The 20,515-nt window shown below is 39.4% G+C and overlaps 1 protein-coding gene across 3 annotated transcripts; it reads right to left on the bottom strand.

Moving 5' to 3' along the window:
• Positions 1 to 74: 74 nt before the first annotated feature.
• cep85l (centrosomal protein 85, like) lies at positions 75 to 16,746 on the bottom strand. Of its 3 annotated transcripts, XM_068576532.1 has the most exons (14): positions 16,605 to 16,746; positions 16,426 to 16,490; positions 15,230 to 15,391; positions 13,617 to 14,476; positions 11,980 to 12,065; positions 10,312 to 10,429; positions 10,074 to 10,226; positions 9,595 to 9,747; positions 7,894 to 8,048; positions 7,177 to 7,294; positions 7,035 to 7,085; positions 5,252 to 5,359; positions 3,352 to 3,532; positions 75 to 2,820 (listed from the first exon to the last, which is right to left on the bottom strand). In XM_068576532.1, the coding sequence occupies exons 2-14, from the start codon at positions 16,472 to 16,474 to the stop codon at positions 2,657 to 2,659; spliced, it is 2,358 nt and encodes a 785-aa protein (XP_068432633.1). In that variant the 5' UTR covers positions 16,475 to 16,490; positions 16,605 to 16,746; the 3' UTR covers positions 75 to 2,656. The 3 variants fall into 3 exon arrangements, with proteins under 3 accessions (XP_068432633.1, XP_068432636.1, XP_068432634.1); XM_068576535.1 differs by having other exon boundaries at positions 7,894 to 8,045; positions 16,426 to 16,746; XM_068576533.1 differs by having other exon boundaries at positions 3,352 to 3,529; positions 16,426 to 16,746.
• Between the last annotated feature and the right edge of the window lie 3,769 nt (positions 16,747 to 20,515).

Here is a 20,515-nt window from a genome sequence, read left to right on the forward strand (position 1 = left end):
ACTGCAATGAAATGTTCTTCATCTGGAAGATAACGTTAAATAGCGTACAAAAAAAAATTGTCGTACAAAGCGTTAATAGTTTTTAATCATCTTCCAATACTGTGCATGTATCACCAAGTACAATCTTAGATTTCATACAGTTTTTGTGAGTAAAATCATTGTAGTGAAAACAACTTTATTGATTAATTCATGGTATGTTCTATAGGGATGAATTCAGCACCATTTTTACAGACAACTGACTGCAGCTATGTGACTCAAGTAGCAGAGCGCTCTGGAGTCACCATGGTGACTGCCACACACTGCCTTCTCCACTCATCTCACTTGGCTAAACTTCACCACCTGCACATAAGGATTGTGTAACAGCAACGTGTTGAAATAAAGCTCTATATCTTTAACTCATCAGTTTTCATCTCTCCTCAAATGTGATCCAGTCAGAAACAAATATGAAACCAAGCATGGAAGAGGTTAAATGGGCTGCTTTTAATAGTATATAGAGATGGCCGTGACTTTTAATTTTTTTTCTTTGATCACAGTCCGTTGGTCTCATTTGACGGTGGCTAGTTTAGAATGTTTTCTTTACCTGCATTTCACTTAATGTAGGTCTAGCATGAGCTAAGTCAGAAGACCAAACTGTTGCATCTTGTCATTTATTTATTCCTCTCATCACGTCTCATAGATGCTCACTATATGTTTACTGGCTGTCATTGTTCGGGCGTCGATCATGACACCAGCTATAGAGCAGCTGGTCTCCTCTGACCAATAAGCACAACGAAACCATGACGTCGTCATCTATACTTCAGTTCATTCATGTTGCTGTGACACACCTCCTATCTCCGACGAGTCTTCATCAGATCCATCACCTTTATTCACCAATGTGTCTAGTATGTGAACCATACTTGGCAAAAATGGTTCTGGTTCTGATTCTGATTCTGATCAGCATCATCACCATCACCAGATCTGGACTCCAAGAGGGATTCATCTTGTTGCTGATCTGATCGAGGCAAAAAGCCCTCAATTACAGATCTCCCAAAGACTCTGAGACTTTATCATCACATATCTCTTAACAATAAACAAGTATCCCTTCTTTATCTGACTGGTCTCTCGTGATTGAAATGATTAAAGACTGAAGAGAACACTAAAAGAAAATCTATATTTTTTATTTTGTTAGGGAAAAAAGCAAATTGCATTCTGTTGCAAGAAACAGAATTCTGTAGCACTAATAACTTGTTGGATCCTTGGTGCCATAAACATGTACACACTGAGCAATATTCCTGGTTGAAACCAAATGATACGGCAAAGTCAACAATTGGTTTCTGGTTAATTTACTGCTTTGTGATGACTTTAGTCTCTGACTGCTGGACATCAGCGTCTTCTCTCACTCACCACATGAATAAAGTATAAATCTATCAATCTGATTAAGTTCACTTGGAAACCCTCTGGGATTTTTCAGTAGAAACAAATCAAAATGTAAGTTCTTACTAAATTGTTTGATGGTATTAAAACCATCTGTAATTGAATCAATACATAATTTTAAATGTGTGAATATTCTTTTAATTTTTGAAAAATTGCTTAAAAGTAAGAAATTATAAGTTAACCTGAAAGAAATAGACATCTGTTGCAAGAAGACATCACTAATAAACAATGCAATGTAAAGATTACAAATTCTGCAATGTAAACTTAGAAAAGCTGAAGCTGATTCATTAGATCCAGGGCAAAATGGACAGAGAGATGGAGGGGTGTCAGAATGGAGGACATAAAACATTCCTGACTTTACCTTGAGAAATGCCATGATGGCCTGTCTGTCCATCTGCTCATTTTCTGACAGTTTCTTTATTTGATAGGTTGGGCTTGATAGTGGAACTAATTAATTCTCTAACTTGTTTGGGTCGATCAATGTGTTTGATTCAGTTAGCTCTTTTAGCTTCTTTGGCTGCAAGATTCCCCTGATGCTAATTGGAAACAGTAAGTGATAAAAGAAAGAAAATCATACTTCACATGATGCCACATAAATGCAATGACACATAAGCACTCAAACAGTTTAGTTGTTTTTTGGTTTGATAAACAGCTAAATAATCAGCTGATGAGTCACTAGTGCATTATGTATTGTCTGCCCATTGATTACAAAAGAGTCCTATCCACCTGCACAGTTTGTATTGCTTTTTCAGACATTACGGTTATGTAACATCAAGAAGTCTGATATGCAGCACAGGAGCGGTGCATGAGTTCTACATAGCTGAAGCTGGAATTACAACTTTACAGATTTACAGAATTATAGATCCAGTTTGAACATTGCTATTTATTGTATCAGTCATATTACATAAGCTTGAATGTGCTTTTTTTCCAAGCTTGTAGTATTTATTTAAAACATAAAATTCACAAATCTTTGGGCCATGGTGAAGCAGTGTAAAAAGCTAAAAATACATCATTGACATATCACGTTAGAAAATTGTTACAGTGAATGTGCGAGCAAACAGTTGCACATTTACAAATCTTGAAGAAAAAGCTTAAAAAAGCAGAGCAACTGCCGTTTCTCTTTCAGTTTCGCATTACACAGGGTTTACTCCATTGTCAATATAAAAATATTTAGTACTGCACATGGTTCCTATGGGTCCTTAAAATCCTTGAAAGTTTGTGAATTTGAAAGAAGCACCGGGTGTCACTGGGAGACACAGCTGTCAGCCTTACACTGAGCGTAGCGGTCTGATATGGTTTTCCTCAGGTCATCAATGTCTCTCCTTAGTTGGCCGACCTCGTGCAGCTTGAACCTAACTTCTTCATCCACCACTCTGCAGTCACTATCCTCCGCCGAAACACTCAATGCTGTAGAGTCAACACAGTGCAAAACGTTATCAAAAGATAGCAGATAATATACAGTGTGCCAGACTGTTACGTAGTACATTTAAACGTACTGTAGCTAACTAAGCCCCAAGAATGGTCACTGTCCAATCCTTCGTTAGCAACCACTACTCGGCGCAAGGAGGCCTTTCAAGCTTTCAGTAGGGTGTAAGAAACCTGGAAGTCCGACAGCAGATACCCTGAAAGGATGTCATATTTTTCACCTTCACCAGAGCCAAAAACGCAAGAGGAGAGATGTTGGATATGGATATATCAGTATGGAGATCAACAAAAAACGTTTTTGTTTGCTCCAAGGTAAGACGCTAAACATGTTAGCTACAAAATTGGTTATTCAAACAACATGTTCCGATCATCCAAATGAAGAGACAGTTATGCGTTTTTCCCCATGACTGATGCACATCCCTTCATGCTAATCATAGAAAAATACCTCACTATTTAATGTCACTCAAAGCTCTGCATAAAAATGTATGTGTGTATGCGTGTATTACTACATACATTTCATGCCCAGTAGCAGAGACAGACTGGGCTCTTTCCCTTGTGCTCTCTGAGTCAATATGCTGCAGAGAGCCTGGAGGTCCAGTAGACACAGGGACATCTCTTTCAGCAGCCGGCCGACTTCAGGCATTCCCTCATTGGACCGGGGAAGCACCAACAGCCCTTCATACACCTGCAGCTGCTTTTCAGGGGGAAACAAAGGCAATATTTTAGATGCATGCATTAGGAAACCGGATCCTTAAGGATACACCAGTCCAACGTTCCTTCTTTAGATATATTGTGTTGATCTAAGTGTTACCTTTTTTTTATACATCTCCATCTATATATGCAATCATACCTAAGTAACAAGCTTTGTGTAACTACACATCATCATCAGTGGACCTGTGAAAAAGACTTCGGCAGATTTTCATTATAAATGTATATATTTGTGTTGCTGACATTTTATGACACAATGATTCTAGGTGCTCCTGTGATATTTGCACATATTGAAACTAGGTACATGCAGTACATGCAGTACCCCTTTCTATGCAAATGAGTCAGGGTGTCCTCAACTCAGAATATACAAAGTTACTACTGCACAAGTAGGCTTGTGTTTTCAAGCTACTTTCAAATTATAACTTCCAAGTTATCTAACGGAAAACTTCATAATTACATCATAAATTCTATGCAAACATACACAACACAATGTCCTCTCTGAAAACTATGTTAAAGACACATTTTTATAATATGGCGTTTAATTAAATTGTATTTCTTTGTTATTTTTATTCATTGATTTTGTTATGGGTTGAGTTTTGGTTTCTGTTTTATTTTGTAATCTTGTGTCCCCTGCGTCTCTGCACTTCCTGTTCTGGTGATTGTCTGTCTACCTGGTTCCTGATTGTGGATTCCCTGCACCTGTGCTGCCCTCATTGTGTCCACCTGTTGCTCGTTACCTCCCTCTTGTATTTAAACCCCATTTGTCTCCTGTCTCCTTGTTGCGTCGTACTGTGTTTCTTCATGGTGTGTCATTGCCCTGTTTTTTTTCAGTTTCCCATTAAAGTCCCAACTTGGTTCTGTTTGCTAGTGCCTTTTGCTTTTTTGGGACCAGGCTGTGTTCTAGCCGGTCCTTGTTTTTTCGTTATTAAAGGATTCTTGGAACGGTTCATCTGCATTTGGGTCCTGTTTTCAACACTGTACCGTGACAGATTTATTCTTAAGATTTGCATTAATTACCTATGGCTCTATTATTATTATTATTATTATTATTATTATTATTATTATTATTATTATATGGGGATTTATTTGTTTTCAGTCTACCCATAGCTTTGGACTTTCTAATTTGTAATTGCCCTGTGTACTTCATGTCTGTAAAGCGCTTTGTTTTTGTTAAAAGTTTCTGTTATTATTATTAGGGCTATGTCCAAAGTTTATTGAACATCATTTTGGATTAACCAATTACACCTTATTAAAGATGGGTTATACCTTAAGATAGGGTGAGCCACACATCTTCACTAAGGTAACTGTTTCTATCCCTTCTGATCTTTCGGGCCAGCTGTGTCCTTTTCTACACACTGCCTGGTTAAGAATACCTGTAGCAGCGCTGGCCTGGGGTCTATTGGGACCGGTTCAATACTTCACAGCATATAGAAATTAGGAGATTTCACTGCTTATAGGCAGTAGGTGTTTTGAGTAGGTGTTGTATGTGACACATACTATATGTCTTTAGGAGTTGGTGTAGTTTAATGCAGACAAAATGTTCAGTTCAGATCAGTTTGGATTGTGCTATCATTCTAAAACACATCTGAACAACATACATTTAGTCACCAGTACTGTCAGTAACCATGTCCACCCTCAGATCATAATATATTTTACGGCAAGATTGATAGAAAAAAACGGAAGTTAACACTTCCAGCACTGATACCTGAGGGACGGCTCTCGATGTGGTGGCCAGGCTGTCGTCCTCTTTTAGCGGATAAGCCTGTTGTCGATGAGAAAGCCCTTCTCTCTTTTGCAGTCTTGTACTCGTGGTCTAAGAAAGCCCATAATGTGACAGGTAAGCCAGGCTTATTTTTTAAAAGTAGTATACATCATGTGTATGAGGTAAGAGATGATGACTTAACCCTAACCCAAAAAGAACATTTCAGGTTGAGAGGGGGTATCCTCAGGACCCTACCCAAATCATCTCAACCAATCACAAAACACTCCTTGGAATTTGCTCTGTTCAACACCCGGTCACGAATCAACATTACCCACAACAACCTTGATATCCTCTGTAACACTGAAACTTGGCAAAAACACCTGGACTAAACCAAACCACCCCCACTGGAAATAATTACCTGGACAAACCATGCCCTGATGACTGCAGAGGAGGAATCGGTGCTGTCTACAGCCAACACATAAAAAGCAGCCTGACTACCATCCAATATCTGAATTCCTGACCCTTCTCCCCTTCTATCCTGCTGCTTAGTGACTTTAACATCCACATTGACTCCTCGGACTATAAAACAGCCACACAATTTCTGGACATGCTTGGATGCTTCAACTTTACTCAACACATCAATTTCCCCACCCTCAACCACGGCCACATGCTAGACCTGGTCTGCTCCACAGGACTCACCATCAACCACAGTGAGACAGTGAGGCGTTAGCGAGTAAAAACGGATCCGTCCTCCTCCGTTTGCAGTCCTCTTAAACTCTGGCGTAGTGTGGACGCTCAGTGTAAATGTAGCCAAAGATATGCATTTTAAAATGGGAACCTTACGTGAGGAGGACAGGTATCAAACCTGATGACTTGCGGTTACAGGACGAACACATTAGCCACAAACAAAGAACAAATTCATGTTCTGCATAGTTGTGTTTTTAATTGACAGATAAATGTATTTTTTTCTCCTCTTCATAAGAGTTTGATAGTTATAGCATGTAAAATAGCAAGATAATGTCAAGAATTGTCTTTATTCTTGTTCTATAATTTTAAAAATACAACAAACATAGTTTTTGTGTATACAATATATAAAACTCAAACCTCCAACCTCATGGACCTCCAACCTGGAGGTCCATGACTTTAGTCATGGACCTCCACCCGCTCCTCCTCTCTGTCATCAACTCTTTCCTGTCTACTGGCTCCGCCTCCCTCGCGCTCAAAGTCGCCTCAGTGACATACATCCTCAAAAAGCCTGGCCTGGCTGATGACATCCTCAACAACTACAGACCCATCTCCAATCTGCCTTTTCTGTCTAAAATACTGGAACCTAATGTTGCCATCCAACTCAAAACCCACCTGGTCTGCAAACAACTGTATAAACCATTTAAATCCAGATTCAGATCTCATCACAGCACAGAAACAGCCCTCATCAAAGTCACCCAATGACCTCCTCCTTTTCTCTAATGACCACTCCCTTAACATCCTCATCCTACTAGACCTCCCATCTTGAGTCCTGCCTTCACATTACTGGCAAAGCCCTCTCCTGATTCAAGTCATAATTCTCTGACCACCAACAATTCATTATCATCAATATATCCAAGTCTGACACAGCCCCAGTCCCTCAAGGTATCCCTCAAGGTTCAGTACTTGGTCTCCTCTTCCTCCTCATCTTGCTCCCCCTTGGTAACATCCTACATCAACACAGTCTCCACTACACTTATTTGTTCTGTGGAGCCCAAGGTTGTGAAGCTCTCTGAGTGTGTGCATATGTTTGTTACTGTACCGTTAGCAGCATGGTCAGTCTATCAATCCGCTCTTTCTGATGCTCAATTAGCTGGTGCAGAGCAGAAATAACATGTTAATGAATTTTAACTTACTTTTGTATGTGTGCATCCATTTGTGCATGTGTGTGTTTCAGATGTTACCCTGCTGCTGTGGTCTTGTTGTTCCAGAAGTTGAGTGTTTTCCATCTCAAGCTGCTTCTGTTCCTGCATGGGCAACCTCACCCCATCGTCCAAACAGTACTGCACCTTCTGCTGCAGGCTTTACCAAGACAAGATGTGTGGTTACAAAGAGAGACAGACACGTACCTACCAGTGGCGGGTCGTGGTTTTGCCCCTCTCCCACCTCCACCAGCTTAAACGTTTAAATGGTGTCTGTAGCTGAATGTATACAGCACTTTTGGCTTTTAGAATTAGAGAAGTTTAAGAGGATTTAAAGATTGTTTTTATAAAACTCCAATTATATTTTTTTTTATAAAAACCTTAATGATTCAAAAAGTTGAAAAGTTAAAATATATCATATTTTGGCCCATTATAATAAATGGTAACGGACTCGGTGATATGTAATGTTAATCTGTTATGTTACATGTGTTAATGTCTTTAAAGGAATAAGTTGTTAAGCTAAAAGTAATGGTTATTGCATCTACTGAGTTTCAGGATGTCAGTGAAGGTTTCTGAGAAGCTGTTAAGCTGTCTCCCTCTACCGACCACTGTCCATCCAGCTGCTGGTTTACACAACAACACCTCATTAAGTTTTGGCCAAATACCTGTGATAAATGACAACTCCAAAGCAGTTTAATCCCAACCATTGTTTTCCACCTTAAATCGCCGAGGGCAGTCAAGACCAAATGGTTGTTGTACCTTTGTACAGATGCAATCAACTCTTTCTCCCTCATGGCCTGCATCTCCATCCTGATGTCTTTCTCCATCATCAAAGCGTATCCTTCTTCTAAACTCTTTTGTAATCCAGATGCTGTTTTTTTCAGATGCTTGGCTTTCTGCTGTACCTCCTCCTGCTGAGCACACACACGAGCACAGTGTAGTCACTAAACAGAATCATGTGACCTCATCATTAAGGTGTACTACCTTTACAATAAATACATGTACATATTGCTCTTAACATTTACACAAATTACTCAAATAATACTACTGGTGTAGTGGCCAATTGTCCCGTAAATAAAAATAAATATAAATCAAAAATAAACCAAAATCAAAAAGCCACTGATGCATCGTAGGTATATGTAAATTACGCAGCTCAAAATAATGCAGGGTCCATGCGGGAGTTCCAGTTTTACTGATGTTTTATTTGAACTTAAACAAACAAACAAACAAAAGAACAAAATAACCTCACATACTGCCTACCCAGTCAAGAGGTAAAAATGAAACACCAAAGTATGGTTTACATTTTGTACTACCGTGTCATTTGCAAGTGCCTACATCATTTCAAGTGTTGATTGTAAAAAAAAAAAAAAAATGTTATTTTATTTTATTTATTTTTGTTATTTGTTGCTGTCGTCGTGGCTGCTGACTGACTGACTGGCTGGCTGGCTGGCTGGCTGACTGACTGACTGACTGGCTGCTGACTGACTGACTGGCTGGCTGGTAAAAAATCATAGGCCTACCCAGGTGCATCACGGTCCTATACCGGTCTACTCCTTTATATACTTAGGTGCCCACAGCAATTAACCAATTAACAAACTGAAAGACTAAGTAAACTAGCATGGAAAAAACTATCCTAATACATCAACTAAATCTAATCTAAATAAACAAACAACTATAATTAAACAATATTACTTGTGAATAAAATAAACTTATAATATGAGTAAATAGCTCCTATAACTGGTTTGGACACTATTTGTATGGCTGCTTTCTGGTCCCAGTACAAATACAAATACCCAAATAAAAAGGTTGTTTGGATTATTTAAAATGGGGTTGTATTTCTCAATATTTAGAGTATAATCTACAGCCCTTTCTGACGAAGACCTTAAGGTATCAAAGCCGACTGTGTTTTTATGTTGCAGGACACAGTCACATCAGATAGTTAGTTTGTGTTATTGTGTGACTTTGGTGATTTTAAACTAACCCTTTATCAAACTTACACAATTACACAGGCTAACTAACCAATCAAGGCAGCAACTCCCCCATGTTTTAAAAAGTAAAATGACTGTTTTTCTGGGAGAAGTCTTGTGGCTTTAAAGAGAACATAGAGCAATAAAACAGCTTCAGTTTCAGAAAGGCCTGTCAAAGTAAAGTGGTAAAAAATATTTTAACTGTAGAGTACACTTTGGCGATTTGTTTTGGGTGTCTCAAATACATTTGGCTACTGCCCCCGTCCACAGCAGTACATTACTTTGTTCCTGTGTTGAAATATTTTTGTTTCTTTTTGTCTACTGCGACTTCTGACTTCGAATGAGTTGTCTCTGAGGAGCTCTTTATGTCTCTGAAGAATTTACATGCTGCTGCTTTTTTAATCCTTGTGTATAAAATGCACCTCTGGGTTACATGGCGGACACTATGTAGCCACAGCTACTGTGTGTGTGTGTTGTGTGTGTGTGTTTGTACCTGCTGGGCCTGCGCCTGCACCTCATGCAGCGTTGGCAGGTCAGAAAGGTATTTCTCCAGTGTCTCTATACGTTGCTGTTTTTCTTGGTTCTGTTCGCTCTCTCGCAGACACTTCTTTTTCAGACTGCTGATGTAGCGATCCCTTGTCTTTATCTGTGAAAAAAAATCCTCATATGACTATTACACTGATATGATGTAATGCTGAATGTAAATAACGCATTTCAACATATTATAAAAAGCACATGCAAATGTTATAAAATTAAACACACAATAGTTAATTTCATATAAGTTCACATCAGTGGTTGTGTTTAGTAATTATTAAAATAGAAGTGAATGAAAAAACACTATATGGGAAAGTGGCCTATATTTGTTTTCTGGTGGATGTAGGTAACATCAGAAGGACTTGTTTCTCTGTTCACCATTTTATTTTACTTTCTTTCTATACATGATTGAGAATTAATCACCAATCTTTGCTATACCTTTTCCTCTAGTTTTCTGATTTCCTCTGTATATTTTTGGGTGACTTGCTTGAAGAAATCACTCAAATAAAGAATGTCCAGTTCAGCTACAGCAAGCTTCCTCCTAAGTTCTTCATCAGATGGCTGTTTACATGGTGTTCTCATTGATGACTCCTATAGGACAAGGAGTATGTATTATAAAAAACACACACTTTAAATTTGGATATTCATTCATCACACAGATGTGGCTGAGTGTTACCGTATTGTTTTGAATACGTTGGCCGTCAAACCACCCTCTCTGGCTCTGCAAGACCTGCTGCGCTCTGAGCTCGTTCTCTCTGATCCGTGCATGGAGCTGCCAGATCTGTTGCTTTTGTCTGAAACACAGAATGTCTTCCTGCATTGTCGACTGTAAAAGCAACATATCTGAGAACATCATACAGCAGAAATAAAGCAAGCTAAACCAGGCAGGGCAAAACATTCCACAACACAACATTACTGGAACCTCTCTAATCTGATCCACCCCGCCTGCTCCACACACCCAACATCTTGCGACAGAGGGCCTCCGAAACTGTCAGTCAGATTCCTGCGAGACTGAATAATCTCTGGTTCAGCTCCTTCCTCTCACTGACACTTGGATCAACCGAGAAAACCCTTCCACACTTGCAGCCCTTCCTTCAGCCAACTCCCACAAACCCAGACCAGTAAATGCACTAAAGCAAATCAAAATCACATGTTACAAATACTGAGTATTTTGCACAACCAGATAAGCAACATGAATGTATTGCATGATGCCTTGCACCATATAAATTTATTGCACATGCTCTGCATCATGTCCTATGTCCTTTTTGCCCCTCTTTCACAATGAGGATCTAACCCTGGTAACCTCCCAAAACCCAACAATCTGATCCCCTTTCACCTTCTTCTGTCTAGAACTCCTCACTAACTTTCTTCACTCAGCTTATTGATATCTTTGACATCTAGTTGTTTTCCTACCACCCTAAAAAGAGAGAGAGAACCCTCTTGTAAAGAAACCCATATTCAACTCTTCTAAAGTAAAAAATGACAGACCTGTCTCTCTTATTCCATTTCTTACCAAAACAACCTGTCTGTCAACAGTCTACTTTTAAAGCAGGCCAATCAACTGAGATTGCCCTCCTTGCCGTTCCAAAGGTCTGAAACCCAGATGGCAGCAGGATTTTCGCATGTCTGGCTGACATATCTCGGTCTCCACAACACCTAAAGCTCAACCTTTACAAGAGTGAGCTGCTTTTCCTTCCAGGGAAGGCATATCCTGTCTGTTACCTCTTTATCACCTTTAATAACTCTGGCTGTCTCTGACTCAGGCTGCAAGGAACCTGGGTGTGACACTGGATTTTCTGCACTGTCAACATCTGTCAACATTCTCCACCACATCAGCAGGATACGTCCATTCCGCATGTTCTTGTCTCGGCTTTTCTTCTGTCTAGACTACTGTCACTTGCTCCTGCCTAGTGTGCCTGCATGTGACATCACCCCTTTGCAGCTCATCTAGACTACAGAAGCCCGGCCGGTCTTCAACCCACTCAATGTCCCCCACTCTATGCCCCACTACTTCACATCTAGGCTGGTCAAATCATGTTCAAGACACTGGACTTGCCTACCGTGATGCCAATAGTTCAAGACATGGTCGAAGCATACACGCTAGCAAAACAAAATCAAGCTACACTGCGGGGATTCATTGTTTTTGTCGTCCTATTTGTTTTCATTTGCATTAAATTGTAATGCAGTGACCTTTAGTTGTTTTTTATGTTTTCAGTACGAAACATTACATGTGTCCAACATGGAGCAAGCGGGATTCAAAATCAAATTTCCTGTAACTTAAGAACAAGAAACACAAAAGCATGCAGTACTATTGGAAGACCTGTTTGTGAATGTGCTGCAGTACCTGACTATCTCCAGCTCTCTATGTCTCAGCAGCCCCTCTTTAACTTTCACCAGAGAGCTGATTGGAAGGGAGGTCCCCATCAGCATCTGGAACACAGATACAATGCACAAATACATATTTACACAATGTAATGACATTAGTATATTATTCTGTATTTATAATTGAAAGTAGTCATAATAATGATGAATAATTGATTCTATAAAATGCTAAATCTGTGGTTTTGCTCAATAATACTTTTAAAAACAATTATCATGGTCTATTTTCACTTTGAAACCCTTCTAACTTCTGTATTCATGTAATTATCCAAATATCAAATTCAAATCCATCAGCTCTCAAAACATGTGATGCACGCCGCTGGGTGTAAAGAGAGGTGGGTGGGAGTAAAGGTGGCGTCTGGTTGGAACATCACTAGAATCTGACGCCTTCTGGGCTCAGAGCAACGCTATCGTTCTGTCTGAGTGTGAGGAGTGAACATTTGAGGGACTACCAAGAACTGACGAAGAAATTTTCATCATACCACCCATATTTCAAAACATACTGGAGTTTGAAGACAGACAGTTAATAATGCATGCAGAGCAGAAAAAGAGCCAATACCGTCTAATAATTAAAATGTAAAAGCAAGCTATCACATTTGACAAAATCCCTCTAATCTAGTCTAGTCAACCCCACTCCTATCAGTACAAGGCCCTAGAGTGTTGAGTTTTACGCAGATAAGAGGCAGCTAGTCCAAGAAAACTAAACATATATCAAATGTTTGATAGAAAACACCAAATCATCAAGTAAATTGCAATTCTATTCAACCCTAACCCCATGGTGGCACAGTCCCTGACCTATGACAGGTATAAGTAAATCATTGTACAGACTGAATGGACACAGCCTGGCCACAGAAACAGGCCATCACAGGCAGAATGAACGGCCCAGGGAGGCTGTGTTCATGTTTTATTTTAAAGAAAGCTGGAGGCAGAATCTAACTTCTTGCTGTAATGTGAGACATGTAAGGATTAAATATAGGTTTTCTATATACACCCTGAGCTAACCATCTCCCTGATTCTCAGAAACTAAAAATTATTTATGTGGTGAAATATCAATGTGCAATAATAGCTGCAAAATATGTTGGCTGTTGCCATACATTAAGAGGTGCTACAAACTATGTATTACATGTTTTCGATTGATGAAGCCTAATATTACTATTCAAGTCTCAGGTTTTGCAAACTAAATGATAGCAAAATGTTAGTAACGTGTCCAGCGCAGGTTGAATGCACTTTGGCAGGTCTTTGTTATCTACATTAGCCTACGTCTGGTTTAAGAAATATCTGTATTGTCACCGTGCTGCATTTCTATTTATTATGGTGATTTGGTCACGCCTCTTGTCTATGTGCTGTCTTACATATCTTTGCATTACTCATAGTCATAGTACTGGAGTTGAAGGACGAGTATTTTTCTTTTTTTGTTTTACTTTGGCGGCCTAAATTGCGTTATGGGATATTTTTAGCAACGTTCTGTACAACAAATGATCACAAATCAGAAGGAAGCCAGGAAAAGCTTGACAAATTCTTAATAGCAGCCCTAGTGGTCTCAAGATCGGACTCAAAACAGAGAATGAACTGGAGTTATACGGTCTTAAATTTTCCTCTCACCTCATTATGCCCTGGTTCCACCTGATGTTCCTGTTGACATGACAATGGACCATCTCCACCACACACATCTGTTCCAGTAGCACTGATTTGACAGAGCTGACCCTCCCCCTCTACTTTTGGCCTGTACTCCATCTGCTCAGTTAGCCACATCTGGGTCCGAATTGCAGGCTGAATCGGGGAGACCCTGTCAGTCGTATGACCCAGTGATGAGTCTGCTTGTTTGGGTATGCTGAGGCCATAAACATGTGCACCACCCTGAGCCAGTTTAGCTTCTGGTAAGGCACTATAGTTCATGTCCAAACTGTTGTGTTTTACTGATGAGGACAGAGCTGAGGACAGGGACAAGTCTGTTTCCAAACCATTGGATCTACTGTTGTGATTGCATCGGTAGCAGGGGCCAGCACCAGGTGAGCGTTGCAGCAAGCTATGGCAGAGCAAGGAGGAAGATAAAGGTAAATAAAGATCCAAATTTGAACCAAGGGTTTCCTTTCTGTACCCATATAGCAGACCTCGGTCCAGGGAGCCTTGTGAATCTGAAATGTACTGATTGCCTGATGTCCAAATGGAGCTCTTATCAGCCCCAGAAGACAACTTGGTGAGAGAGGACCACCTCCGGATGGGCTGATGGTCCTTCATGTCCAAACAGCTTGTTGCACCCAGGGGAGACTTGGCTGGTGTAAGTGGTTGGCAAGACCTGCTCCAGCGACCTGTGCTGCTGGGTGAGGCTGGCATTCTGAAACTGGTGTCGGGTGAGGAGGATGGGGACAGCATGACAATGGGGATGGCCCTATCATCCTGGCCCATGGGATGCTGGGACAGCGGCTGGAAGGACAGGTGTGTGGTACTGGAACTGGAGTCATCTGTAAGACATACAGAATTTTAAAGACTCATGGCATACTACATCATCATCATCATCATCATCATCAAAACAATCATACAAGTAAACTTTGATATTTCAGCATCATACTGAAGGCTTTAATTAGTGGCCATAAAACTACTTTGAACAAAAAAGGATTTCCATCAATCCAAAATGCAGAAACTCAGAATATTCAAGAACCACAATGCAGGAAAAGAATATAATTGGCTGAAGGCATATTAGTGCTGCAAATTTTGTGACGATAAAAAAGATCTCAAAGTTATGTGTATTGATGAAGAAAGCCACGCCCCCATAGTAATTGCTGCAAATCTTCTAAACACAATGATATATCAACAAGCTTTTGATAACTTTTTATGACATTAATTCAATAAGTATATGAATGAAGAAAGAGAAAATTTGGTTGCAAACGGACTGAGCGTTTAGGAGGACTTTGAAAAAAATATGTTTTTGAAAAGATTAAAAATGGTGGAAAATGTTGGGAGGTGGAGTTTAGGGGTCTCGTTTATTTTTTTGTAGTGCAGCCGTGTGTTTTGAAGCACTCCGATCAGACATACATGTGATGATGACCATAATGAAATAATTGCTATGAAGCAAACATTTTCACCGTGATGCGTGGGTGGTACCAGCTCACACTTGCACACTTATGCCTAAGCAACAGACTCCATCATACATCTGGATAACTCAAACCTTTTGGAAAGAGAAAAGCAATGCAGAAAACATAGACAGGACATCATACCTTCCAGGCTGTCAGAGCAGTAAGTGCCAATGCCAGTATCACCACTGTCAGACACTGTACTGTGTCGGCGCCCACCACAGATACTGGTCCCAGGGCTGGGAAGGCTGCTGTGCCAGGGTGATTCGTGGCCAGGAACCCATCCTGGAGAAGCACCACTGGAGCCTAAAACAACAATATTGAAGGCTTCAGTTACAAAATCGTATCAGGTTATCAGGTGGGCCGCAAGCCAATGTTTGGTGAATCATACTAACAGAGACCACGAAACAACTTATTCTGGAAGAAATTCTGACTCACTTTTTTTTATTACAGTATTTTTTGGGTAATACTCATTAAATGCAAAAAACCCACACTGTGCTTTTTTTAAACTGTGAGTTGGAGGCAGACAATTATTGTATCTTTCATCATGACAATCTTAACGTGAACAGCAGAAATACTCCTCGTTAAAAAGTAAGCACGACTCACTGCTTGCACGTATTTGATTGGCAAACGCACTTGCCAGACTACTTGAGCCAAAATACAGGATCAGCTGTGTGGTGAACTCTGCTAAATTAACCTCCATGCTCAAAGATATTTCCTTTGACGATTCCATTTAACTTGTCATTATTTTTCAAATGTTAACATTCAGCACTAACTATAACATAGTTATTACACTGGTAAAAGTAATGATAACAGCCACTGTCATATTGTAGTACATTATTGCCACCACTGATCACTTTAGAAATGCATGTTTTTCAAATGAATAATCGAAGGCAGTAGTAATTCAAATGATGAATTATATAATTATAATAATTATTAAAATGACTCAATGGTGCTTCTCTCTGCTTCTGAATACATAACTGTTCCAGTATATATCACAACTCTGGCTGTGAACGTTAATTAATTTAGCCCGATTGAATTTCCTACCTTCATCTCAGTTGCTGCTACTCTGTTCATTTTTTCAAACATCTCTAAACAAGACCCGCGTCTCCTCTCGTGATCAGTGTATTGATAGCACCGTGTAAGCAGCTTGGAGCCCAGTACCACAGTATCACAGTACCACAGTATCACAGTACCGCAGTATCAAAGTATCACAGAGCATGCTAACCGAGATGCTAGCTGCTGCTTTTAGCTGCTCTTGGTCTTTAAAACTGAAGCATCAGATCTAACTTGTCAGGCATCATCGTGTCATCCCAAACCGTATCTTAAGGGCGTCTCACCTTTTTTATTAGGTTTGTGTCCATCATCTAAATCAATTCTGTGCCACATTCCGTATGAATGTGGGCTTTATATAACAGCAGGAAAAAAAAAACAGAAAAAAACAGTCTAATCAGAAGACGATTAAAAATAACAAGGCCAAAATCTGAAAACATGGATAGCCTACTCTATCATTCATTACATTTTTGTACAAAAGATTACAATATCATATCTGGAATATATGTGCTCGGTCTCAAAAACATTCTTATAACGGTTTTCTTCCGATAAATTAAGTCCGCACGTCTGGAGCTAAGCTGCACGTCCTTTAGGAGGAAGCGCTCTCAACAAACTCCTCCTCCGCAGTTAAGCTTGTCTATTCGTGGTGTTACGGTACGGGGGCTCGCAGAGCCCAAAAACTATGGAGATAGACATATTTATAATTCTTCCAAATTCAAATAGGTCAAAAACAACATTATTTTGTACATTATATAAAACAACGTTATAATACAAACTGAAGTTGATAAAAAAGGGCTTGAAAATTGTAGCATTACCTAATAATAATCATTGATCTGTAATAAAAACATGTTCTTCATTAGTTAGCTAAAATTACCACTGGATTTTTGTTTATGATGACCCCATCTATGTCCATGTCAGATTTCATGTGATTGTACTATACAGTTTTTAAGAAAATTAAAGGCAAAGTCATCTCAAATAGTGTTCATCATTGACTTTGATTACAGGAATTCTTTAAACAATGTTATTAAGCGTTCACTGCATTCTTGTTCAAGATTGCAAATTAATCTTACATGCTTAATTACAGAACACCAAAGGATACCACACAACAGAAGAAGACACATTGAGATGACACCTTGGCATAACCAATTGACATGATACAAAAACTGTATTTGCACTTTTATGCAATGCACCACCCTGTTTTCAATGTCAGAATTGCATGTTTTCAAAAATAACAAGCAATACATATTTAAAAAATGCAGACAATAAATCCATGTATGAATTAATAAACAAAACAAAAATACAAAAAAAGAGATGGAAAGGGAGGTGTTCAAGTTAATGTAAATGGTGTAATTTTTTTTGTTTTGTTCCATTGGCCAACTGTAAAGGATTTTACAAGAGAGGCTAAAAAGAGTTGTGGGGGAAATTGTTTAGAACGAGACTTATTGTTGAGTGAGTGAGTGAGTGAGTGTTGAGCAGAACCATTTTCAGGAGATGTCGCTTTGTGAGGACTGGATAAGGGGCCTGAGATTGGATAGATTCACGTGTTAGACGTGGTGACGCAAGGAAGTTCGGCCTGAGCCCCTGGATATGTCAAACATACACACAAGTTGACAATTCCGCATTTATACATCCATGGGGGGAAAGAAATACTACTCATACTATCTTTGGTATACGGTGTCCTGATATTTTTTGTTCTCTGTGTCCAGTCGTGTGCTGATGGTGGTGCTGGTCGTGGTGCTGGTAGTTGTGTTGCTGGTGGTGGTGCGTGTCGTGGTGGTGGTCACGGTGCTGGTCGCGGTGCTGGTTTTGTTGCTGGTGATGGTGGTGGTTGTGGTGGTGTTCGTGATGCTGGTGCTGGTTGTGTTGCTGGTGGTGGTGGTGGTGCTGGTTCTAGTGCTGGTCGTGGTGCTGGTGCTAGTCGTGGTTGTGGTGGTGGTGCTGGTGGTGGTCCTCTCAACCACTCTGTTAAGTCATCAGGACTGCGCGCCGTTCAAACAGAAGGTTCTTGAGCTGCTGTTCTCCCCAGATGCTCAGCAACAAACCTATGACACGGAAGAGGACGTGGAAAATGTGTCAGCTAAAGAACAAGAAGGAGATGAAGATAACCATCTATTGTGTATCATCAGAAGGGAAGGAGGAGTAAAGGAATAAGAAGAAGACGATAGAGTAGACAACAAGGAAGAAGAAGTAGACAATGAAGACGATGGGAAGGAATATGACCCAAAGCCTTCAGAGGAAGCAGAAGAAGAAGAAAGCACCACAACAGACAGAGACGATGCCTCTTGAGTCGAAAGACAGACCTTCCTGTATATATAGAGGCTCTACATAAAGGAGACTTGTGTGCGTATGTGTTTTCTAGATTTTTTCAATAAAGTGTCTCAGAACACCAGACTAACACAGTTCATGATATTTTCATGAATACCTAATGCTTTCATCACTTTACAGCCTTTAAAGCTTAAGTTTCACATTGTATGCTCCTAAAAGACATTTCAGGCTGTATTCTTTAAGAAAATCCACTTTGGGCCTCTGTTCTCAGCTTTGAGGTGGTAAAATTGGGTGAAATGAAGTACACCATGTATTGAAGTGTCAGTGTCTGTGTTTGGTCAATAGATGGCAACAAAGTACAACATGTGACAGCATATATGAAGCGGGAGGATACGTCCAGACCTTTACGTGCAGTACATTTCGCAATCTAAAAGTTTAGTCTCTTTTGAAGTTACTTGTTTTATAACTTACATTTTAGGCTTTGTACCATTTATTTTAAAGAATGATTCAAACTAATACATATTTAAGGTCTTCTAGTAGTTGGAAGAGCAGACAAATAATGATTGTAGTTGGCTTATTCTGCTTTATTGTGATAATTGTGATGGATTAATTTGTTTATTAATACAATATCTTTATTTACTTTAAATTTTTGAAAGCAGTCAGATTAGTAAAGGGACCTAGTAATGAAGTAATAGTGAAAGTAAAATATATTAAAGGAAATATATAATCATAATACAGAAGGAAAGGATTAATTAGTGAAAGAAATATTTATTTGCTTAGATAAAGAAAAACAATAATGTATTGGATTTATTAGCGAAGATAAACTGCAGATACTCCATGTATTTTAAACTTATCATTTTTATAACCGATATATTATTCTACCTTTTTTTCTTCTTCTTTTTCAAGGATATTTTGGGCACAGAAGAGAATTCTTTTAAACAACAACGTTTATTTGGTTTTCCTGGCATATTAGATTGTGAACCAGGCTTTACAATCACAACCTAAAAATACAAGGACATATTTGTTGTTATTGTCTCTGGTTCCCCGATATGCTCTGTGAAATGCTCTGTTGTCTCTTGTTCTACCCGTTCTCTGACTCGAAAGATATTGCTCACGCAGTTATTGTAGAAGCACAGCGCAGAACAGTTGGGCACTGTCATGTTGTGGTAGATTAAAATGGTTGTAAATTATTTGTTCAGTTGCAAAGTTACTAACTGCTTCTATAAACCATGATTTTACTCTTACAACCATTTATCATTTGTCTCCTCCAATGTTTATAAAACTACCACCTATTTAACTGTACTGACTGTCCTTGTCATGTAAATGATGTTGTAAAAATGTATGTAAATTAAAAAGGAGGTGTAAAAGCAGAAATCAAAACTGGTTAAACTGAAATAAAGAGTTTTTTTCCTCTACCGTATCCCTGGTCGTTGGTTGAAAAAGGTCTGGGGGTCTCTGGATGGAGACTGGGGCCACTTAGGGAAAAGATTTGACTGTAATAGTCTCTCGCTCTCTCAGATAAAATATTAAAGTTAGCTGTGTTGGAGGCCCTCCATGTTTCTCTATAGACCACAATCAAGGCCCATGCAGTTTTATTGCAGTTTTATTTTCATATTGTCCAAGAAATTTCAAGACTCCCTCCTGTGCCCATTGCCATAAATCACATATTTTGATTGTATTTCTTCCACTCTGCGTTTTTCATTTATGGGTGAAGGCGATAAAACATGCAGCGTGCACTCTGTGTGTCCACAGCTGTCATCTGTCTAGGACTTTATTGTGAAAGAAAAAAAATGTAAAGTTACATTTTTTTCATTTCCCTGGACAAAGCTCCTTCCCCGTAAAAAAACAGATGCTGATGGAATGAGAAAACACAATAACTGTAGGTATTCATTGTTTACATCTCCAGACTTTTCTGATGAACAGCTTTATTGGTTATAACACCAACCAGTGTCCAACACTGTTTAACAATGGTTACGGTGGGAATCATTGTTTCATAGCAGGAGGTGCTCTGAACTAATAGTCAACCCACAACTTTAGCTGCAAATGATTCTTCATTGGATGTATAAGATCGTCACATTCTCAGGCTTTTTGCAGGTTATAGTTAAAACTTAA

The sequence above is a fragment of the Clinocottus analis genome, unplaced genomic scaffold, assembly GCF_023055335.1.
Source record: "Clinocottus analis isolate CAN_PGR_092001 unplaced genomic scaffold, fCliAna1.0.p SCAF_15, whole genome shotgun sequence".
Taxonomy (NCBI): domain Eukaryota; kingdom Metazoa; phylum Chordata; class Actinopteri; order Perciformes; family Cottidae; genus Clinocottus; species Clinocottus analis.

What these genes read in the sequence shown, in the direction of transcription:
- cep85l (XM_068576532.1), bottom strand. Translation starts at nt 16,474, where the DNA reads ATGTGGCACAGAATTGATTTAGATGATGGACACAAACCTAATAAAAAA. An exon ending in AGAGAGCTGGAGATAGTCAG is followed by an intron (nt 10,430 to 11,979) that starts GTACTGCAGCAC and finishes TCTGTGTTTCAG; the next exon opens with ACAAAAGCAACAGATCTGGC. An exon ending in TGCAGGCGCAGGCCCAGCAG is followed by an intron (nt 8,049 to 9,594) that starts GTACAAACACAC and finishes GTGTGTGCTCAG; the next exon opens with CAGGAGGAGGTACAGCAGAA.